Source organism: Apostichopus japonicus, chromosome 8 (genome assembly GCF_037975245.1).
Source record: "Apostichopus japonicus isolate 1M-3 chromosome 8, ASM3797524v1, whole genome shotgun sequence".
NCBI classification, from domain to species: Eukaryota; Metazoa; Echinodermata; class Holothuroidea; order Aspidochirotida; family Stichopodidae; genus Apostichopus; species Apostichopus japonicus.
Genome location: NC_092568.1, coordinates 19,206,785 through 19,231,769, shown reverse-complemented (window position 1 = coordinate 19,231,769; position 24,985 = coordinate 19,206,785). Strand labels below are relative to the sequence as shown.

Sequence of the window (24,985 nt, the reverse complement as noted above, 5' to 3'; positions counted from 1 at the left end):
TTTGGTATGATCATACCAAAAGTTTGCATCTCGATTTTATATTTTATCTCCTGATTATTGTTTTTTTTTTCTCTCTCCCAAAATATCGAGGTTTTATGTACTTCGACTTTACATATTGCAACAGGTTTAGTTTTATTTCTAGCTTTCTCTCAAGGTTTTGAAGATTGTTTCAGGGCTGTTGTAACATCACCTATAAAAGTTGGTAAGAACTTGGACCCAATGTCGATTGGCCTATGTATGATAAGCTTTGCTTTTATCTCCTGTTGTAATATGCGCATTGGGGGATGGCGCAGTTTCATATTTTTCATTCTAATATGGAAAATGATTTCAACTCAGTATTAACTAAATAGCTAGAAGGCCTAAATTCGCCACTACAAAGAAGTATTCTGAACCTGAAGAAATTGGGTCCATCATGTTTCGTCGCTGCAAAAGTGACGCTAATCTATGGGACCAATAAGACGTGCTTTGGTCAAGAACCATGCAAAGGGTCAGTTAAACGCAGAGTGAGGTTTGAACGCATTTTGCGGTTACTTTGTTAATCTTCTTCTTTTTCGATAACATACAGTGCTTCGTCTTATTAATCATATTTAAACAAATATTGAAGATTTATGACAAAAAAATGACAAACAATAATAAGGTAAACGAAAATCATTTCAATAAGAGGAAAGACCTTCTGAGTTATTTTATTGTTTCACCTTTATTTCAGCGTCAGAACAAGCTGTAACAACTGCCAGAACTTGGACCAATGCACTTCTTTTCACTGCCTTTGCATAACATATTTTGAAATCCCATATTTCATAAACTTTTAATTGCTTGTACCCTGCTGTGATGATGTGTTATTGAAGTAATGTGTGCGTCGACTGTGCGTGTATGATGGTGTTAAGATTGTTTATGCATGTGTTGGTTGTGCGTGTTGCTTGGGATGCGTGTGCAGGGAGTGCGTGATTTGTTTGGAAATCGGCTTCAGTGATTTCAGGAATTATTTAGTTTGAATTATAATAGCTGTCACCAGTTACAATCCTAGGGTATCTTCCATTCTGAAAATTTCCTATACCGATCGGTTAATGGCATAAAATCGAACGACGCTATGGATATAATCTACGGTGCAAAATGTTACCTACATTCCCTTCCTAATTTTAGCATGCTAAATAACCAATAAGTTTTCCAAATGGTAAATGCTATAGTTTCTTACAGAAAGAGAATACCTTCATCCCACCTCCACTCCCGCTTCAACCCCCCCCCCCTCTCCCTCCACCGCGCAAACAGCTTTTCGTCCCTACTGGATACTTACTGTAAATAAATCAATGAGGCAAATATATATTTTTTAATCATTTACAAATATAGGGAAAGAATATATAGGAGAAACTAATTTTTGTATTAAAATATGGTGTTTACTTGACATTAAGGCTTGATTCTGTGCTCAAACATCTCCTTATAATATGGAAGGGAGGCATCAATACATTTGATGATGTCAGGGGTCAAACTCTCGCGAGATGGAGCCTCCCCTGCCTCTGGGATGAAATGAGTACTATGCGCGGCTGACTTGATCACATTTGCCAAGTAAGCACCGACTAATGACTCAAATGATGCCTTCCACTGGATGAGAATCTCAGGATTTTCATCCCACTGCAAGTATTCCGCTTTGTATGGGATACCAAGAGCTTCAAAGTACTTCGGTAGAAGTTTCTCCGGATGGGTTGTCAGTTCTGTTCCATCGATGATAAGGGCATCGGGATCCAAGTTTTCCTTTGTATACTTCCATAAATCGTATGTGTATTTGTAGATCTGCTCTGTATCATAGAATTCATCTTCCTTTGTTATATCCATTGTTTCCTTCTCATCCTCAGAGAGCATAACTCCCATCATTTTACGGAATGATGGGTACATTCGGTGTGGATCTCGTATGAGAAATGTATGACGAAACTTGCTCGTTGCGATTGGTAAATGTTCATACCGCTGGTTTAAAACGTGAGCCATATCTTTAACAAAGATGACTTTCTTCTCTGAGTCCTCATTCTCGAGTTGTGTCTTCACCCAAGGAAATCTGCGAAAGTTACAAAAACATTGAAAATCTTGAATTACTTGGTATTTAACACACTGAAGAAAGGGGTCTTGCTTGGCTGGGTTCAGTGAAAAAGTACCTGCTAACATAATGGTTCTAGGAGTATATGAATTAACGGAAGACTGGCTGGGAAATTACAAAGAAATTTAAATGAGTAAAGAATTTATTTTGGCAAGAACCAGAGACCGAAGGTTCCATGGTATATGCAATGTGACTTCTATTCACCAGTAGTGTCGCAACAGTTGTTTACAAAGAATATAGCTGGACCTCTTAATCAGATCACGGGAATCGAATATACTCATTCAAATCGCAATATGTAAATTTAAGTCGACTTATACTAGTATAAATCAACGTAGGCTATATCGATTTATTTCCACTTATGATCATTTGAAATCACTGATATTAAATATGTTAATGAGGCAAATCGATTATTTGTCGATTTAAGCCGATACACTTGGAGTTAAATTGACACATACCGACTTAAATTGGTATATACCTATTCCCACTGATCTGATGCAGAAGGCCCGTCATACAAATGAAGAAATTCCCCCCGTTACTCATGCAGTTTTATATGATTATGATTTTATAATAGGTATCCATTTTATATGTTGATGCATTTAATCAATTCATACCATTCAAGGTCATCAGTATGGTACGAGTTTTGTGCTCGAATCTGAACAACACTTTGCTACACTTAATTCCAACTTGTGTTATATTTCAATGCGCTGATTATTATATCTCTAACTGGAATCTCAGTGGCTAAAAACATATATATATATATATATAAAAACATAAAGTGATAAATTGGGAAAGATAGTCGTAAATCTTTAGACGAATAATAAACCTTTGAAAACTTTTAGCATTTCTAGCATGCTAAACTTTGGTACCAATACTGATGACTGTGATAGGCCTTAATTCTTGTCAACACATGTAATGTTTCATTCGTTAAGAAATCATAACCATGGGCGGAGAAACAGGGGGGGAGTGGGGAGGGGGGTGGGGGGTGGGGGTTAACCCCCCACTTTTTGAAGAGTGGGGGTTGGCCCACACAATCACCGCCCCCCCCTAGTTTTTGCCAGTAATATTCTGTTATAGCCTATGTTATGTGCTCCAAATGGCATAATAAATCAAATTATTACATTTGAAATTGTTAAAGTCATTTCAACCTTTTACCTGGTACATCAACAATTAACGACCGAAAACCGAGTTAGAATTGACCCACACATTATTCTAGCCCCTTTCCCCCACCTTGCGCATTGGAACTTGTACCTCATAGCGCTAACTTCACCCCACAACAGACATACACAAAATAACGTTTTGTTGCTGTTGAATAGCTTTGGAACTGTATACACTTGCCAACTTCAACGAGGTGTGTCTAAGTACATGTACGTAGGCAATATGAGTGTCGAAATCTGTCGCTAGGCTAGCGCGCATTGGCACTATCATTGCGAGGTCGATTTCACCGCACGTGCCTTACGTCTTACACTGTTACACAGCACCGTTTGGTAAAAATGTACTCTTATTGTTTTTAGGCATGAATTGATAATTACATTGGTTGTGTTGTAGGGGACTACCTTAGGAGTTAGGACTATTTTGGCAAAGTTTGGAGTATGTGATGACTGTAGATTGAAATAATTGCCCGTTGCTAACTTGCTATGGCCACCGGCCCACACAATTTCGATTTGGGCACTACTGTTTTTAATCGAGTCATATTTACGAAAGGAATCTCTCTACAAATGCAAGTATGTTGGCCTATAATCATGGTCAGACTTGTTCGTGGGTCATAAAGAGTGAAATTCCAAACAAAAATAAAGAAAAGAATGATCAAAACATGATCGATTCAAAAGCCTATAGCGTTATGGTTTATGCTTGTTAATTGGTTTAAGTTTAATTTGTTTTAAGTTTGTTTAGACCGCACGGCACGATAGTCATGCATAACTGACGTCAACCATGTGGCCGTATGTAATGTGCACAAGAAAAAGCTGGATGCAGTGGACATTATCCAACTAGCTCGGGAATTTGCAGGAAGGTCGCAAACAAGAAAGAATATGTTTGGAACCTTCACTTGAATCATGTGAAAACTCACCTGAACTCAAATGTAAATTAAGTTTGAGACTTTGTTCCTGTGTGTAAACCTGTGATATGGTTAGTGTAGAACTATTATGCTGTAACTGACTGAGAGTATCAAGGACAGCTAATAAAACAACATACGGTACTCCAGAATATTTTGCACCCACGCGGGAAAACTGCATTGAAATTAATTTTACTGTATCCTATATGTTGCACTGGTAGAGCGCATGCGATTCAGAAAAAGTTGATTGGATACGGCCAACTTAGCTATATAATCCATGATGACCGTTTATTTACAAATTGAGAATACAACATGAAAAAACGAAAAATCTTGCTTTTCATTATAGTAACACATCAGTGACAGAACATGAGATTTCAATTTTCAAAATATGAAATGGTTAAATGCAGCTTTTCCAGGCCTGGGCAGTGCCATGTACTGCAATCTTGGAGGCAATATTTGCCAAAACAATTCTTGTGCACTTCGCGCCAACTTATGGTGGCGCTCCACTTAGCCTATAGTGAGCCAGCAGTTATGACTTTTTATTTCATCAATGGCCTGCAACCCTCCCCCCCCCCCCCCACTTCTGACAAGAAATCTCCGCCACTGATCATAACAGCTGTAACAGATGTCTGTCGTGATGTCCTGACCTTATTTATCGTAAGTATAAATACATTGATACACACATAACCATGTAACGAAATGTTTCACTGATGACAGTTCTGTTATAGGCAAATAGTAAATGTATTTATGGAAGTATATGCGGATAGAAAAAAAGGCGTATGCCACTGAGGGGCGTGGCTGTTTGGTACCAAGTTTAGATCTGGCCAAATCAGTGCATTCTGATGCATATTTAAACTTTAAATTATATCTAGGCTAAGTATAAATAGGTCTAAAGAAATGGTTGTGATAATAAATACTTTTGAACTTTGAAGAAACAATTACCCGACTGAACGTTTTCCAACGACTGACGATGGATTTGAAGGGGGGGGGGGGATGGGAGCGGGAGGGAGGAGGTTGTACCTACTCGACTCATACTTACTCAAAAAGATCGTTGTCCAAGCGATTTCCACGGGGCGTCGCCTCTAAGACTGGTTTCATTTCCTTCATGACTTTTTCCATCACAGAACCCTTCTTTGATGCAGCAAACTTCTGAAGAAATGCTGGATCTCGAAATTTCTCGTTGTGATAACTGTAGAGGTAAGGTTCAAACCAAATCTGTGCTTCGTCAACAAAGCTCATGCATTTGGTCATTGCGGTAGAAACTGACCTGGGAAGTGCCCAAAGGAAGACCCGGACTTGGTCGTCTCGTTCTTTAGAAGCCATGGTATCAACTATCCAGTTCACTCCGCCGGTACTGCTGATACGTACGTATCTTGTGGGTAGTCTAATTCCATATTCACTATCGTCCTAGCCTACGTCTTGTATGTATATGTTTACCTTGTCGTAGATATAGTCGTACATTACATGATGTTACGCAAGCTATGTTTGTTTTTGCAAAGGTACCGTGCATATATACTTACAAGGCACCCGATTCTCGTATCCGGTACAGTAACTACTGTGTAAACTGGTATATATGCACCATGATCATTGCACTCTGTTGGCACAATTTGGAATTAGTATATAGTCACTACAAACAGTATGCAAAAGCCGTATGGGCAAAAAATACAACGATGAAACAAAGAAAAATGAAAAAGAAGAATATGCAAAATGCAAACTGAAACAAACATATGTTATACCAATGTAACAATCGTAACACACTTAAAAAGAGAAATAAAAATAATGAAAGGAATCAATTGCAACAAATTGAATAGAAGGTATCTGAAAACTTAACAGTGTACGTGCTATGGGCGGCCGTTTGGGGGAAAAAATACAACGATGAAACAAATAACCATGAAAGAAAAATGATGTAAAATGTGAAAGGCACACTTATCTTAAAATGATAAAAAGGAATCAATTGCAACAAATTGAATAGAAGGAATATGAAAACTTAGCAGTGTACGTACACCAAGGAATCACAAGGAAAACGGTCATATGCTACGATACGGTCGATCGCAAAGCATTGGTAACATAGAACTGATTAAAAAAGACAATCATGTAGCGAAACATATCAAACACATACAACCGAAGGATAAATAAGGAGCACCGGGAAGTTAAAATTGATCCACTTGTCAGAACAAAAAGATCAAGCGCCATCATCAAACGAAGATGTTCTGTACACTCTAAAAACTGTTGGGCAAAACTGGTTGGGCAAACAAAGCATTGCCCAATATGAGTAAATATTAACCAACAACTGAGTAAAAGAAATTACACAACTGATATGGGTAAACTTTGTTGTGCAAAAATTAAGATGTAGTTTATTGTTACTTTCTGTTGGGCAAACAAGCTTGATTTGCCCAATGTTGTGCAAAAACCAGCATTTTTGCGCCATTACTATACTGGTACTTTGCGCGATGTGCATGCATCATGAGTAGATCGTATATAGTGAACGTGTTATAACTTACACAATGGCTGACGAATTTGTTAGCGCAGTACTCAAGAGGTGGGAAATGCCAGAGTTATGTGCTACATTTAAAGGTGAGCGTAAAGAAAAACAATCCTCTGCTTGGTGTGTGCATCGAACACTGCGATCTCTACATATCAGTGGTATCGAATGATCGTTCGTTCTCTCGGTGCTACATGTAGGCTATACCAGGCATACGTAAAGGCTACTAATACTAATTGTATTTCCAGCATAGTTGTATTACGTTAGGCTAGCTTGTAGTGAAGCGATTGACAGGCGCCACAGGCGCGCCCGCAAGTGTGTAACTAGGCCTAAGTTACTCACATTTTATTAACGTTGCGAACGCCTGTGTAATGCAGATCCTTGTCAACTTACGGTAAGCTATGCGTATGCAACAGGTCAACATACAGTAGTATAATAATGGACCCTTCGAAGTTCGAACACTTTAGCACTAAAATGCTCCAGAATTGTATCTGTTCACACTTCTTTTAAAATGATACTATCGATGGCAGAAGAAACATTCTCGTTAGAAAAAAAAGTCGCTTCATAGGTTTCGTCAAATTGATCCTATTGTATTTGTGCCATGGTGAAATTATGCATTCGTTAGGGGTGTCCGAACTTCGAGGGTTTTTCAAACTTCAAAGTAGCCTAAGTTAGGCCTGGCATTTAATGAGTTCTAGGCTATAATAATGTTAGTATAGCATAGAACATCAGCGCTAGTAATGTTATAGGCCTATAATGCTGTTTGCATATTTTTCTCTTTCCTACAGGTAGAACAGGATTTCGAATTATTACAAAAACCAACTGCCAACAAATTATACAACAGAGTGGGATATTTGACAATGGACATTTTGTGCTATACAGGCGATCATCCCAAACTGGCTGAACTTTTTGCATTTAGAGAAGACGTTGGATGCACTGACTGATGGTAAGCCAAATTTATTGTATAGTCATGGCCTGTGAATTCATAGCTAGCTTCATTCAGAGCTTATGCCATGACAATATAGCTTCTCTTTCCAGTATGTCTGTAAAGATGGGTCAATATTTGGATTAACCTTCAAAATATGTTTTTGGTGGTTTGTTACTTTTTAAAAATCTATCAAAATCAACTGATCTGAAAGGACCAAATCAGCTGGTTAATGTCAAATGGTGGCTTCTGAACCTTTCTGCAAACTTTCTCCAAACATTGCACTCAATATGATTAATTGGCTACTATTTTTTTTTTGTAGTCGCGTTCGGGTTTGTGTGTAGTTGAAGTGAAACCCAGCCCTGTTATAATATTAACTCAATGACAGTCACTTGGACATGTATCAGTGTTGTTTGTAGGTTCCACATAGGGTTTGAATAATTCCTGTTGATTTCTCAACAAGTGAAATGTTTTTTTGTCAGCAGGAGTAATGACTGAAAACCTCATTATTAGCCTTGTTTACTCATTAATGCTCAATTGAATATAATATTTGGATTAATTCTACTGTCGATAAGCACAAACTTGAAAATGGCCAATGAGATGGATTCCTTATGTGTATACTTTTCCAATGCTGAGGAAAAGAAATTAGCTTGTTGTGTTGTGTACTCTTCTCAAGATGTTTTATGAGCAGGAAGATTAAACATGTTAAAACGTCTAGAAGTTGATTTTTCCAACAATCTTTGGACAATTGTATTCAGATTTTAGTACGACTGTGTCAATGAAAGGTTAGCACATACTATGGGCTTTTTCATTTTTTTCCTTCAAAATCTTATAAAATTTGGCTCGAAATTAGTGTGTAGGGTAGGTAATTAAGTCTTCTAATACAAATGTGTAGGTCCCCTATGAGTACACATGCCACATTAACTTTCATGTTGCTGTTATTAATGTGTATGAGCATAAAGTTGTGGAGCACATTTAGGGCGGTGTAGATCCCTTGAATTTTATCCTCAGTCCTTGAAGTTTTATATGGTCAGACTATAGTGTGCCTTATTAATGTTTTTGTGGTTATACCTGCAAGCATTCTCATTTCTTGCCTTAATCTCTTTTACAGATGAAAAGAAGAACTTAGCTTTCTTTCTGTTGTCATTGCTTTTTCGAGGATGGGCAAAGAAAAGCGGATCTACTACGGTGACTAGTTGCCTTCAAGCATTCATAGACGATCAGCCAGTAAGCAAAATCATTAATTATATATATTTTTTTGGTATTCTTTTGGTGGTACACCTTTTGGTTCATACCAGCTCAGCTGAAAGTTTGTTTAACCTCATAAACTTGGTGTGGTGTTGTTTATAGTGAGCAGAAGAATGCTACTTATTGTGCTAGTGGTCAAAGGTCATTTGAGGTTAACAAGGGCCAAACACTTAAAACCTTGTAAATATGCTAACTTAAAGAGTGAAAGTTAGATGAATCTCATATGTGATGCATATAGGTTTGCCAACATGAGTACATGAATCCCATTGATTATAGTAGAGGTCAGAGGTCATTAGAAGCCACCAGGGCAATTTTTTTTTAATTACACTAGTGATGAAATGGGGGAAGGTTCAATAAATTTCATCGTCGGTATGTAAACCCTGGTCATAATAATGAAGTGATCCAGTACTTGATAGTGCAAGGGAAAGGTCATTTGACATTAATGGGGTGGGCGTTACACTTTGAAAACCTTGTCAAGATAACTATGTTGACTTTCCTGACCTGTTTTTTCTTTTAATTATACTGGTCCACAGTATCATAGCATTGTGCAGAAGTCTTAAAACTCTGTCTATCCACCTGTTTTTGTTACATTTTATTTGCAACTCGAGGAGTTTATTTTCTTTAATTTGCAGTCGGTGACAAGTGTTAGAGGACTACTGCAAGACTATATCGAAGGATGAGCGACCACAGCCATTCATTCTGTGCTTAGAAGAGAGCAAAGGTTCCCCTCAGCAATTTTTTGTGATAATTGAGAGACATCCAATAATGCAGTCCTCACTCCTAACGGCAGTAGACTATTTGTTTTAAAGTCATTATGTGTTGGACATTAACTTCCAATCTCAATGTAAGGGGGTTTGGGAGTTTTTCCATGCTGAGGTATATGAACTTGGTTTTATCAAAAGTCGTTCACTGAGTGCCTTTGGAGCTTTCGTAGCAAACAGAAGTGTTTAAGGGTCAAAGTGTCTTGCAACAAACTTTTCAAATGGTTTCTCGGTATTAACCTGACATGTTTACATTTTAAGGTTGCTTTAGTTTCATATATATTTACATATTAAAGGGAAATAGTAACTGTTTGTAAACTGTACCTACAAAAAATCTGTATTTTTTTTGGGGGGGGGGGGGTGGGGGTAGATTTGTTATTGTATACAGTTGTGAAAGGTTGAGGCAGGGTTGGTATATCAAACAAACATTTAATTTTGTGTGTTTAACAGATCAGGTGCCAGCAGTGTCCCTATGATCACTTATAATTGTAATCTTGAAGCTGCTTTTATTTCTAGTATGTAGAATCAATGTGGGATGTGTAAACATTTGGCTTTTGTTTGAAGAGATGTTTAAATTTTACAGTTCATCAATCATCTAAGCACAATCAAAATGTTAGCAAAATATGCCTTGGCTCCTTGTTAAAGCAATTGCAGATACAATGGTGTATCAATATTTTTCGGTTTGTGTGTCCTTGTTTAAAACATAAACTGGTTAGCTTCAATTGACTATATGTTGGAAATTATCAGTGATATTATATTCACTTATTAAGACCAGAGTTGCTTGAAAGAGACCAACATTAAGCTGTACATGATTGTGTGTTGCACCTGTACCTTGTGTAGTTGATGTCAACATACAGGAGGTCTTCTGTGGTCAACACATTTCAAGAACTGAATATAGTAAACAATGGCAAAATATGGATAGCTAATATTTTCAGCTTTAATATTGTTGATATGTGTTTATCCCCATTGTGAGTTTATGAAATTATTGCTTTGGATGGCAGTCACAGATCATTTAACTAGGTAAATAGAAGTCAAGCACTGAATGCTGTGAGAATTCATACTGGAGGAACAATCTGAAGTCGGCTAAGACCAGAAAAAATAAAAGTATGAAAAACATGTATTACTTGTTTGTTCTTTATCATTCTCTGTTTAAGCTTTATAACCTATTAAATAAACCCAGTTGTATGAAAAATGTTACAATCCAATGTTGGTATTGTATTAGTTAACCAACCACTATTATTTTTAACTAGCTGTTGGGCAAGAATCATTGGGTAAAGAAAAATCCATTGGTAAAAGGTTTTACACAACCATTGGGCAAATCGCTGACCAACATTGTTGGGTAAAGGCGTTGGGCAAAGGTGTTGGGCAAAGGTGTTGGGTATTTATTTAACCGTTTGCTGGGCAAAATCATTAACCAACTTAGTTGGGCACTTTTTTGCCCAATATCAACCAGGAGGCATACGGACCCAACGGTTGTGTAAATAATTGCCCAGGTTGGGCAATAATTTGCCCAACAATTTTAAGAGTGTAAGCAAAAGAACATTCGCACGCCGAAATCAAAACGAACGCTCACCCGAAACCAACGAGTGCTCATAACAAAAAGAGCAAGCGCCAACATAAAACGAAGATGTAACGTATTAGGTACCGCACCACAATTATTGAAGTGTACATCCGCTCGAAATGGTTAACCATTGTCGGAGAAAATAGGTAAAATTACCTAATGTAATGCTTGTTTAAGCATATTATCAGTTACCATGTTTGTTCTGCCTTTATATGAAAGAGCATAATTTAAAGTACAGATGGTGTGAACATAGGAAGGATCGAAAGTGATATAAACCATTTTTAGAAAATCTTTGGTTAAATGTTGATAATACTCCGAGCGAGCAGATGGAAGGGGTGGGGGGGGGGTTGGTGGGGGTTCAGTATGCTAAACTTACCAGGGTAACTTGCCAAAAAGCCTAATAAAACGTACAAGCTTTGGCGTTATCGACTACTCATAGCGAAAGTGTCTGTTTCGTCAAAGATCGTTACAGCCGATTGAGTTATGTGCTGGATACATCGCGGTACTGTATTGGCATTCAAAGAATGGTAGTTCTTCATTGTTTATCACAAATTAAGCCCATTGACTTGTAAAATTAATTGAATTAACTACCAGATGTCGAGATTAATATTTTATCAGACGTGCACCACAAACAAGTTGACCGCATAATTAAAGTGGTTGGCGATATAATGATTGTCAGAGTTTTGCTGTTAGTGATCACTCCCTCTGAAAGTATAGAGCTGATATTAAGCAAGACTCAAAGTGTTATCAGTATCAACAAACTAGCTCATAACTTCCGAAACGAAGCATACAATCTTTCAAAATCGATTGCAGCTCAAGTAGATCTAAAAACAAGAATTCAGGGATCACCTTCTTTATCACTCTCACATTTCAAGTAAACTATTAGGGCTGTCTTAATGCTCAGACTTCCTGGTTCATAAATGAATTGAGAAATGTTTGCCATTTATCTGCTTGACATGCTGACGAATTGTCTTTTTCATAATAATGAATATATGATATACTATATAATATGTAGCACTATAGTGCGGGAATGCAGTCCAATTCCAATGTCAATACCATTTTCTTTTGGAAGTTTTCCAAGAGCATCTTCACTAGCTACATTTTGAACACGTAGGCCTACATCAGCAGTGTGAACTCTTGAAATGAATGTGATCCACCTTTTCTTCCTGAGAGACTTTAAGCGTGTACTTCGAGCGGCTCCATAATAGGTTATTTGGTACATATGTCATTCATTTGGCAGTCTCAAACCCTTGGAAGTGAAAAGTTACAGATTACTTAGGTTTGCACACACAATGATACGTCTAAGTCTAACCAAGGATAAGTTTCTTTCTTTTTCTTCCAGACTTCTTCAGTCCAAACACCTGAACATGGATTACAAGTCTGACTCAGAAGCACCGTATATACTTTCTGAACTGCATTTGGATCCAGTTCGAAAATTTGAACTAAGGAGCAGCTGGCGTACCACACAGCTTTTGTCACTTTCCACTGTTATCAGTCTCTTGTTCGTTATTTCTTGTTACACTCCTCAACTTGTTTACGATGAAAGAAGTTGCTTAGAAGCCATGATTAGGTTTGTCAGTGAGGAAAATTCACTTTTGTATGATCGAGTTATCTACGGACCACCAGCCAACACAGCGATGCTAATGCGACTGGGTCAGAGCATACTTCAGGGCCCCCAGTGTTCCAAAGCAGGCACCGACACAATGAACCAATAATGTCTTGTCTATGCACAGTAGGAAAGTGCGTTGCACGCTTTGTGAACCAGTGAGTTAACATCATTGAACCGTAAATATGATATCGTAATGTTATTAGTGATATTTTCCTCCCGCCACCAGAGGTGCCGGAGCGGCCCTCCGGTGGGCTCCGGCAGCACTGCATCTCTCTTATACATAGGGGTAATCTCACTTGGATGAAATGGTTCAAATGCTGAAGCTGGCTTTGAGGTATATTAGGATATTAAAGGGTTTCCTTGGGTCAAGTGGGAATGAGAGATGCCCCACACTGGATAAGTGTCTGTCGACGCTCCCAGTAGGTGGACTGCAGTATATGACATGGGTCACTGGAAATTCATTGGTTTATACTTGATAGTTACTTATGTACAGTCTGGAGAAAAATACCTAATAAATGGTTAACATGATAACGATGTATCATTGGAAAATCCATGCAATAGAGTATAAGTCTAGAGAATGATTGAACAGTTTACATGAACTAGCTTTATAATTTATTTGAACATAGAAGGTGTAATATTTGTTAGGTATAACATATGCCTTAGTCATACAACATGATAGTAACAATAATTGCTTCTGAGCACTACCGTCAGTTATTGCATTATGGTAACTGTTGCTATTCTTAACTAGTTTTGATTCATGTTGAAAACGTAGTTCACAATTATTATGCTTGTTATGATACGGACAATAGACATGTGGAGAGTCATGGAGAACTTTACAAGTCTTTTTCAAAAGGGGATCTTATCCTTTGTTGATTCAACAGATTCAAGAGATTTCGGTGGAGTGCTGCAATTATGATTAATACTGTTCGCATGTTTAAAATATGATACCTATACTAGCAGTTAACACTGTAAATTGTTCAAATAGTAGTGGAAATAGTGAATATATATATATATATATATATATATATTCAACATTTTATATATATATATCTATATATATATCTATATATATATATATAAATAGTGATACGAAAACTATAAAACACAGTGAAAAGTCTATTAAATGAGAGTATAAATTCTCTTGGATCACTTGACCTTTTCATTATTTTAATCGTATATATTGAACAGTGTTGCTGTTCCTATAGTCACAATGAATATTAGTTCTACGGAAAGCAGAAACCATATTGACTAATTTCAGTACACAAATAGTGTAGTCAAAATTTTCGTTAAACTGTAACATTAATTCAAGCTTACATACCATTTTTTTTTTATTTTTTTTTTTTTTTTTAGTTTAGGTAAAAAATACTTATATAGACAATAACGTATCTGAGATAAGGTCGAGATGCACAGTTTGTGCAAATGGGATTAGAGGAAGAACTATTTGAATAGAACATTTGAATAGATAGGAGTTCTATGTAATCCCACCACACCAAATCTGAACGGACTCAGTTAACAAAACGATGATTCCTATATCCCTAGGACACCCTTTATATGTTCATGCTTTACTGGTCAATGGGTTGTAAACTGAGTAACAAAACGTTTTCGCGTAATTAACGTAAATGAAAGATGCATTCCCAATATCCGTAAACATCATCGTTCGTTGTTCGACCGTCAGACCTATACACATTGATACTCGAAACGTGCACGGGAAATGAAATTAAGCCAATGCATGGACCACGATTACAATGGTAGGATGTAATGGTGGATGCAATACCCAGGATAGGATAGACATATGCTTGGTTGGTTCAAGGCCGCATTTATTGTCATAACGAATGTTTATATTTCGAGCAGGTTTCCCAGGTAGAACTCAATACCCTACTCGTGACTATAAGTTTACCCCCTAAACACAATACAGCTGTACCACAAATATATTATATGTTATAAAGACTGTAGCCGGGGTTTGCATAACCCTCTTTTTTGGAGGGGAGGGGGGGGGGGGTTCACATTGACTATTAGCCTTCATAACAAAAATTTCTTCTGGGTAATATTGGAAAAGCTCCCAACTGTTCCTGACGGAAATATTCTCTAATTACTTCCGCAAAGAATGTAGAATTGGCCGACGTGATTTTTTAAATGAAGAGCATGCGGTTTAATTTAAACTGCACCATACCAATAGAAAAGAATCAATGTCTACAAAATAATGCACTGCAAAACCCCATCTTCGCCATTCGTGGGGTGTCCGTGATACACGTCATCACGGTGTCTACGATGGCGTTTTCCATCACAATCACATCGTCTTATGGCCCCATGCCGTAAACACCGCGGTACCGGGCGGTTCTCGTGTTTACGTTGTTTGTAGTCGATCTCAACTTTCCCCGTTGGTCGTGTCTGGTAGTCACGAAGATTAGCAATCGGTGTTCGGAAGTCATCCGGTGTAGACGTCTTCGGTCTCTTGACTCGTGAAGAGTCTGTTGGAATTTACCACCGTATAAACAAAAACAACAATAACTTGAGTTTACAACCAGATTGCGGACCAATTACAGAGAAATTGCAGTCAATGACACAAAACTTGCTTCATCCACGTTCATATCAAACGTCGGTGACTTAGTCGAGAATTTTCTTGACTTTCAGAGGAGGCGTATCTTTTCACTGTTCTTGATTTTCCAACTCATTACGATTTCAATTATATATATATTCATTTGCCTTTGTCGTGTACCTCCATTTCATTAACATAAAGTATGTTCAAAGTATCTCTTTCGAGATCTGGCTTTGGGAATCACAAATGATTTCGAGTTGGTTAGCATCATGATTGATCTCTAGAGTAAGGCAAACATATATGTCACCAAAACAGAACTAGTATTGTTCGATACAGGTGACAAACGCCTACAGTGGAATTACGACCTTCCTTTTCGAGTTTAAAACCTCTGGACATACAATCATCGTCCACAGCCTAGTGGTTAGGGTGTCCGCATATAAAGCGGGAGGCCCGGTTTCTTAAAACCCACAATTATGATAGGAACATACTAGCAATCTTTGTTTTGTTTGTTTCTTGTAATAACCTAAGAAGACTTATATTCTATACCACAAGACATCGTTTTGTGTTCGATACATACCCTCATCATCATCTCGGCCTTCTGCAAAGTCCAGATGTCCAGGGGAACTGCCGTCAGTTTCTCTCAGCCACTGTCTAACCTTTGCATCTTTGCTTGCCTCTTGGTAAACAAGTTCACCTTCATTTACCTGACTTCTACTCTCGTGGATAATGCTTGGCTGTAAATCAGTTTGCGTTTCTTTGTGATTGTTTGTTTCAAGAATTGAAAAATTTGCGCTGCTCGAAAATCTTGGATTACCGATGATTGTTGTCGTTTTCTTTGGCGTAAAGTAATCTTCATCGTTCGCACAGTTTCGTATATCGGAATCCACCATACTTTGTTGATTCAATTTATACATCATTGGAGATGAAGGCCTAACTCCATCACATGTAACAGAAGAATCGTTCTTAACAGATTGGTAATCACTCCTAGAGATATTGCTCTTTTGTTTAGGTGAAACTGTGATTTGAATTCCATCTAGTTCTCTTGAATATTCCTTTAAGTCACCTTTTAGAAATATTAATAGCCCCTCTTGATCATTCCCAATAAACTCCTGTGTCAGGCCTAGTCCATATCTTTCGGCTCCCGTTCTCTTCTCTTGGAAATTTAACGGATGCTTGTACAAGACATCCTCTCTCACCGTCTGATGCGATATTATCTTTGGATGATTACATGCAATGGTTTGCCTTCTTCCCTTCCTCCGTTTGCGTTTCCCGGTGGTTTCGTTGGCAGTATCCACTACGTATGTTATATCACCAACAAACACTCTCTTCTTTAAACTGTTATAAAGTTCTCTGTTGATGCCACGAATGTCTAAAAGATCTTCGATATTTTCAAAAGGACCTTTCCTTCTCCTGTGAGAAACTATTTTGTGGGCTATATCGAAAGACAATTGTGGAATGAAGCTGTGAAGTTGCTCAGAAGAACAGCGATTTAAATTGATCTGAACTGTGGAATCCATTGTCAATGATGTATCCTCTGTATATACTTAATACGTGAACACGTACGATATTTAGCAAATCACGCAAAGTCATGAACGCGACGGAATATTCATATACAGCCAAACCGTATCAAGCGCTCATTTTATGCGTGCATTCTTTCATGTTTTGGTCGCGCGTCCAATCTAAGTTTTAAGATATTGTACAACGCGGATACAACAAAGGGCTTGTGACATCGCCTCTGCGCGCGAACGAAGATGTATAAGAGAGATCCGTGCGTTACAATAAGCGCCTTTGTCCTACACAAATTGGTTTGTTACAAACAGTTTTTGCTGAATCAGGAATTTTCTTCTTCTGCATAACATATAAGGTCAGTGGCGTGTTCAAAAGTGTGGGATGGGGAAGGATGGACATTTAATGTTGATTTTGTTTTCCATTCAGTGTGGTAAGAATGAGATCAATCCTCCTGGCCCAGGGCGCCCTCGGGTGTGGGTCAATGGTACACAAATGGGAGCGTACATCACCTCTTCAACCTCAACCAAAACATCAAAAGTACCTTGCGCCAGACATAACTAGTGCCCGATTTCTTATTTTACCTACCGTTAAAGTTCCTTGTCTGTCCTACGAATACATTTTTTTTTATCTTCAACTTATTAGAAATTTGGCACAGCAGTTTCACACAAAGATTTTGTATAGGGCCGAAGGCGTTAGATTGATGAATCTTCGGAGGTATTTAACAGCGCTGAAGGCGCTATAGATACTCACACTTCATACTGAAAGTCAAGCCATACTGTAATTTTGTTGTGGCCGTATTGGGAGTATATAATACATTTTGTATGGCAAAGAAAGAGGAGCGTAGATAGTAGAAAACGCTACTCACAACCCCCTTAATTTTCTCTCCTAGCTTCGCTCTCTCCCATCCCATCCCCTCACCTTTCCCGCCTCCACACCCTCCCATACCCTCCCTTCTTCCTAAAATATCTTCAACTTTTTAACCGACTTTCAAAGTAATAAGAACGAAGATCTAGAGAGGACATGGTTGAAAATTTTTATTACGTACGTACGTAATAATACTAGGTACGTACGTAATAGTTATCACGTACGTACGTGATAATTACTAGGTACGTACACACACACACACTTACATACACGCATACATACATTTGCGAGTTACCCAAAGTTAATACCAGTTCCTAATACAGGACGATACCATGGTTACATACGGTTACCCAATTTACCTAGCTACGTTTATACCTTTCATGCTTAAACCTGAACTAATGCTTTATAAAGAGTCGACCATGTCAGAGTCGGTTGACTTGTATTGCACATATAAAGCTATAAAAACATCCAAACCCCGTCATCGTCACCGTCCCTTCCCTCATTACCATTCAGTCTTTCAAAATGCAACGTTGGCTGATAATAGATCAAAATTTGATATTTATAAAGATGATTCTAATATTTGTATTAAACTAAATACACACTTCGTATGTGTGGGAACACAGTCATTCGGGGGGGGGGGGGCTATACACGCAAATACCGCAGTTTCAGAGGATCAATAAACACATCTAGTCATTTGCGGACTAAACAAAGTCTTGTAGTTGACGAATTCCCGATCCCCGTGTTTCCCAAAACGACTTGGATAAACTCAAAACCCTATGAATTATGTTTTGGGTTTCGAATAACTGTGCTATTTCCAGCCATTCAGATCCCAATATAAGTTTAGTCACATGTAGTTAACGTGTTTGACTTAATAAGTATTGTCCTTTCCTCATTCAAAAAGGTCTTGATATGTGAATAGGTACTGTTTGTTGAAATTTCAGACTTAATCCCAGTTCATGATCGTCTGCATAGAATATAGTTGTAAAAGGAGACAACTTACAGCAAGAACACGCTTGCGAGCATAATCGTAAGCAAGCTCAGTTTGTGAATAAGAAGATTACACGGAATCCGTTTTTCTTTTACTGCTTGCTTCGAAGTCATCGATAGTATCGGGGCATAAGCCTATTGTACATTTACGTCTTGGAAGGAAGCGACATTCTTACTGCTTGCTGCAATGTAAACAAACACAAGCGTGAGCTTCTTGTAAATAAAGATATTCAGATCCGTTGTTCTAATGAGAGTAAAACAGGATGAATAGAGATTTCGTTGAAGGCAGTGTCGTTCACTGTTACCAATTGATTGTATCCAACCAACAATACCAATTTAAGCTCGTGGAAAGTTAACTCGTCGAATGGTTCAGTGGGTAGAGCAGTGGACTGGTAACCTGATGAACTGAGTTCGAATCCATCAATGATTGTACACATTTAAAATTCTTTTTCTCTTTCAGCAATCCACGCTGAAAGTCTTTATATATTAATTCAACCATAGAATTTACTAGCTGATGTGGTGGCCGATGTTATAGAGGGTGACGAAAGACTCATTCCTTGTCGGTCGTGTAAATCGTGGCTAGGGTTCAAGACAGGCCTCTGGCGATAATACCTGAGGTTGTGGCATGGTGCTTTTTTGTGGCCTAGGATCCCGTACCATGTCTCCCTTGTTGTCGCAAAAGAACCCGGGAGGATGCGCAGAGGGTCGGTCAAATCGACCAGAAGCGTAATAGGTGGCGTGCGTGAATCCTTGCCTTTGGCCAGAGGTGGTGACATCTCTGCGACCGGCATGCTTGCAGCCACCGTCCACTGAATACGTGGCCTGATGAGGCGCTATTCTCCTAAAAGTGAATCTACGGATGCCTTTAAGAGCCATATAATTATATTATATTATATTAAAAAACACCCTGTTTCAAACCAGCGCCATCAAATTCCTTGAAAGCCGTTTTTTTTCTTCTTGTCACTGTGAAGGTGGAACGAATTTTATTGTAATCGGTTATTTGTGATAAGCCAAGCAAAACATTCAAACAGCCATTTGGTTCACAAGGGTTTGCAGAAACTTAATAAAACTCATTGTTTGACATAAATGTGTTGGCAAAGATTTATACTACCTACACCAAAACAAGCATTATATTCGTTGCAGTGCCAGAGACATACAAGCCAACAAGACCATGAGATAAAATTTAATATACATAGAATTCAATCTATATCACTTTTGCAAGCAAACAAAAGTGTCAATATGGTCCCATTCTAAGCAATGGCGGATCCAGGATTTCGCCGAAGGGGGGGGGGGGCCCAGATGGGAAATGCCTAATCGTCGTCCTGGGGGAGGGGTCTAAGGGGAGTGGGTGGCCCCCTCCCCTTTGGAAAATTTCACAAAATATGGAGGTCCTCGGTGCAATCTGGTGCTACTTTTTGTGAAAGTTTGGAGTAAAATTTATTTCCAATAAATCATGTTTTCATGGTTTGCCGGGCATATATTTGCAATTTCGAGCAATAAGCTAGGATTTACGTCTTTGGGGAGTAGGTGGTGATGCAAACTACTTTTTACCAGGCTACTCCAGGCCATTTCATCTTGGATGCCCCCTTCCAGATGGAGACCTTTGATGCAGTCAGAGTACCCCTCTCACCTTCACTTTATCAGAATGATGGTGTAGTCTTTTTGCAAATTTATTTTACAAAAAATTACACGCACAGTGGCGTAGCTAGGATTTTTTGAGTGGGGGGCATGGGGGGCTGTTCTTTCTTGAGGGGGACCGGAGGTTACTATCTAAGCGGAGCGCCACCTTGGTTGGCGCGGAGCGTACAGAGAAAATTTGAGATATCAGCACCCCCCAGATCGCAGGAGATGGCACCTGTGAGGCAAAATAGCAACCAAAAAGATGTGCAACTTTGGTGACAGAAATGCAAAAAAAGTTTTTTCTCTTTCATGCTGAATGGCCTTGCCAACTCAGCCAGACTTTTAACTTGAGGGAAATTGGCATCATTTGTCGTTTCAAGCTGTCAAGGCCTTTCTCCCAACTCAAATTCCTGTGGGCTACCGGTAGGTTTGCAGGATATGCCCACATGTGGACTTAAATAGCATTAGAGGAAGGGGATGGAAGACTAACACGCATCGATGTTTCGGTAATGGTCCACATTGGTGGCGCGGTGCTAATTATGCCATTTATTGGGTTTCTTGAGGCAGCTGTCATCAGAATCTGGGTTTTTGTGCCAATCGATGACCGATAACATGTATTGGTATGTAAATTTCTTCTTCATATATCTAGCAACACTCTAAAAACAAATGAGTGGATTTCATTCCATTGGAGTGATCACTCGGCGCACTTCAAATTAAGAGTGAAATTTAACTCTATTGGAGTTAACCCTCACTCCTAATATGAGTGAATATAACTCTATTAGGAGTTAAGATTACTCCAATGGAGTGGAAATTCACTCTTATACCGGAATGTGCTCAGTGATCACTCCCATGGAGTGAAATTCACCTATGTTTTATCAGTACAGTACAGTGCATATCATCATAGACGTACGTACGTACGTACGTACTACGTACGTTTGTATATCAGACGCACTCGATACCCACGATACGATACGGTCCTGGAGAAACTATTTCCACTCATCATTTTTTTAAGGCGATACAGTAGTGAGTATTGAACAGGCACAGCCCCATGTTTGCAGGAATTTCAGAATTCCCAATATTTTATATCTCTACCAGTAGTGAAAATCATGTTTCGACAGTTTCGTGGGCATAAAAAAGTTGTTTTGTGGAATATTCCATGACATATCAGGGGCGGATGCAGGTTTCGTGACAGGGGGGTCTGACTGGTCCAGCCGCGCCTGAACGTAAGACTATCTAAGCGGAGCGCCATCATCGGTTGGCGCGGAGCGTACAAGAAAATTTTTGGCTTTACAAACCCCCCAGATGGCCGGAAACGGCACTTCCCGAGTATTCTAAGCAGCATGTACCTAGCCTGAAAATATGGATTTCATGTCTGCAATTTCGCAATTGATGAGAAAAAAACAATCTATGAAATATGGTATTACATATCAGATGAGTTGAGATGATACAAAAATCATAATGCCTTTAGCCCCCAATCCCCTCCCGTTCCGTCACCACTGTTTGATGCAGGGCCGGATCCAGGATTCTGGAAGGGTGAGGGGTTTGCTCATGAAAAATTCGTTAGCGCATCCTAGCAGCCTACCGCTCTGTAACCTCACCGCCCAAAAAAATCGAACACCACCTCAATTTTGAAACTTTTCGGTCTGAAAACTGAGATCGTTAGGCATTTTTGGCACGTGTAGCACGCGTGCACACTATAGTTCATTTGACGGAAAAGACACACCTGGATGACTTGTGAGGATAACCGCTTTTCTGACGTCCTACATGTTTAAAATTGGGGGTTAATTTAATTATTTTTTCTCTCTCTTTTTTTCTCTCTTTTTTTTGGGGCCAAGAGCAGGGGGTCCGGACCCCCTGGACCCCCCCCCCACTGGATCCGCGCCTGCATATATTCATTTCAGCAGATATCGATATCGCGCAGCACAACAAGGTTCGTGGTATATGGTCGCAATCGTCGCATCGACCATTGTCATGCCATGCTGTGTGACCATTCTCATGATTACTACAGATATTGTATTTTCTTCTTCTGCCAGATGCAGACGAGATAATTGTGTAACTCTATTTCCCAGATCATTGAACAAAAAATATAAGTGAATCGCACTTATTTTTATTTATTTATTTTTTTACAACATTTTTTTTACCCCATTCCCAGTGGGGGGCCAGTGGGGGGCCAGCCTATTTCATGGGGGCCTCGGCCCCCAGGCCCCCCGTAGCTACGCCACTGATCACGCATGGGGCCCTTTCCCTCGAACGCGGTAAAAAAAATCAGGATTTTCAAAAGGGGGGCCCGGGCCCCCCGGCCCCCCCTGGATCCGCCCCTGCTAAGCCACATGTGTTGTAGCAAATTCTCATACCGGATAGTAGGTAATTTCGGAAACAGTGATTCTTAAGAAATTTGTTTGGGATTCACCCAAAAAATACCCCGTATTGTGTTTTGATAACTTCAGGAACAAAATTAACTTTGATATGCCGTGGACCAAGCTAGAAACCACAGCTCTCAGTTTAGCTAGGGGTGTATTCCTATAACACAATTACTCAAGTTATTTTTTGTTTGTTTTTGGAATGAGCCTTTAAACAGTTGAGTTTCACTAGTTAAAGTGACTGGACCTAGTTCCTCAGTTGCACTACAAAGCTCAATGACAAAAATTAAGATTATATGTTCTCAAATGACATGTTTATAATTATTACAAATTTATTAAGGACAAATGGTGTTGAATGCCACCCAAGGGTCCTCTGTTGCTAATATGAAGTTTAACGAACGTATTATGGTTGACCTCAAAACCAATGGATTAACATTAACTATAATAACTACCACGAGTAGCCGACGTCACCATTAAGTTTAGCCTAAAACGAATATTCCAGAAATAAGTATCTTTAACGAAACATATCTTGAAAAATACTGGAATAGCTACAGAAACATTATTGGACTCAAAGTTGTCTTTTTTTTTTTGGTATTATAACATATCAAAACTAAAATTCTGCCTTATTCATTATTTAATTATTTAATTGAGTTATAAAGTGTCAGCAAAATATATCTGTCGATCATTTTCCAATGATTGAATACTGGGGATACTGTTAAGAAAAGTCACCCAGGAAAGAACCTAGGCACGAAAACTAAACTACCGAACGTCTGATCCGCTCTCAACCACAGTCCCCTTGCATCGAGACTGTGACTGTGTGATCATCGCCAGGTGTGTATCACAATTCTCCTCGAAAGGGAACAGACACTACACATGATCTTCGATGATGCCTTCAACTCTTCGGTCGATCTGTTAGTTGTACACGATTCAGGATAAAACTAGTGTGATCTCGGAAGAATATTATCCGATTCCTTGTTCTTTATTCTATTTGTTTTACAAGTCAATGGACTACATTCTGATGAACAATGAATAGATGAAGAAAACTGCTATGACTGGAATACCAAGTAGTCCCCGTTATGTCCAACACGTAATTAGTGTGTTAACACACTAATTGACTTTATCGATACTCATTGACGAACCACATCTTCTTTATTCGAAACAAGTTTATAACAATAGATAAATGTTAATGCCATTCAAGTGGTGCATTTTCCTTCATAATACTGAAACCTGTGCGACAAGATGTTTACGCTATGTGAACAGTCCAGAATGCACAGTGAACGTTTAGTGTTTTAATCGGCTTTCGGTAACACGTATCAAGCATTCAATTGATGACTAAATAACGACGAAAAGACATTAAGCACATGGACATTAATATCCTCTTACTTGAGGTACGTATATGAGGCTCATTTGCATCTATTATTATCATTTGCTGTAAAATAAACTTTGCTAGCATTTTTTTTTCGCAATCTGGGAAAACAAATTCGACCACTTCGAGGAAACATAAGGTCCCTGCAAAAGCACCGTGTAATGGTATCCCGTCGGTAAGACCAGGGACGATTATATAAGAAAGCCCCTTTCATGGGTTCCAAATGAGAAAAATAAAAGACTATAAATTAAATTCGTTGACAATTCGTTACTTGTTAGTGGATAGATCCAGTTATGTTTTTGTATTACGTTTGTTTGGTAAAGTAACGCAAACCCGGTCACGATGTGGTTCCAAGCGGTACCATTATCTTCTTAGAAGAGTCTTAGTTAGGTAGCAGAAGCACACCCAACCATTAACAGGTGTCTATGTGATAGAGATGAACGACATACCTCCAAAAGGTAAGAACATGTTAATTCCACCCTGCAGGGAAATAGCAACTTAAAAGTTCTTTGACAGACAAAGGTGATGGCTTGAACAAATCAAAATATTACAGACCGATTCTCATTTGCATTGATTTTTATAGACTTATTATTTATTGCAGTACCTAAAAAAAAAAAAAAAGGAAAAATGAAAGAAAAAAAGTAGAAAAATAGCTAAAGGAATAGCCATGTTTGCACCTGGCAAAACTTTGTCATCATGACCTGACAAAATAACACACTCATGACACAAATTTCAATTCTGATATCTCCCAAATATTTCGATTTATTCCTTGAAATTGTAACGTTTTAAAAGTTCAACAGACTATTTTAATCTCAAAATATCAACTTTCTTGAAACCTCGGGATGATGATATAAATAGGTGGTACTCAATAAAGTAGGAGAGTTTATGAGGGTATAACGAATGGTCGAAATAAAATATTGAATGATTGCGGTGTTTTCCTCAAACTTTCGACCTTTTATAGAAGTTTTAATGAAAATGCCAACATTTCCACAGACGGGTAGGCCTATGGCAAAACACAAAATGA

General features: G+C 38.6%; 2 protein-coding genes and 1 long non-coding RNA gene across 4 annotated transcripts; 1 reads left to right on the top strand and 2 right to left on the bottom strand.

Moving 5' to 3' along the window:
• Positions 1–656: 656 nt before the first annotated feature.
• LOC139970890 (uncharacterized) lies at positions 657–5,643 on the bottom strand. The gene is made up of 2 exons (XM_071976950.1): positions 5,173–5,643; positions 657–2,044 (listed from the first exon to the last, which is right to left on the bottom strand). Exons 1-2 carry the CDS (start codon positions 5,454–5,456, stop codon positions 1,402–1,404), a joined length of 927 nt encoding a protein of 308 aa, XP_071833051.1. The 5' UTR covers positions 5,457–5,643; the 3' UTR covers positions 657–1,401.
• Positions 5,644–6,341: 698 nt separating this feature from the next.
• LOC139970850 (uncharacterized) lies at positions 6,342–11,004 on the top strand. 2 transcript variants are annotated; one of them, XR_011794235.1, is made up of 4 exons: positions 6,342–7,009; positions 7,404–7,561; positions 8,652–8,767; positions 9,421–11,004. It is a non-coding gene; the product is annotated as an uncharacterized lncRNA (long non-coding RNA). The 2 variants fall into 2 exon arrangements; XR_011794234.1 differs by lacking the exon at positions 6,342–7,009 and having other exon boundaries at positions 7,044–7,561.
• A 3,779-nt stretch (positions 11,005–14,783) lies between these two features.
• On the bottom strand, positions 14,784–16,879 carry LOC139971150 (uncharacterized). Its single transcript, XM_071977372.1, has 2 exons — positions 15,833–16,879; positions 14,784–15,187 (listed from the first exon to the last, which is right to left on the bottom strand). The coding sequence occupies exons 1-2, from the start codon at positions 16,770–16,772 to the stop codon at positions 14,910–14,912; spliced, it is 1,218 nt and encodes a 405-aa protein (XP_071833473.1). The 5' UTR covers positions 16,773–16,879; the 3' UTR covers positions 14,784–14,909.
• Positions 16,880–24,985: the final 8,106 nt, after the last annotated feature.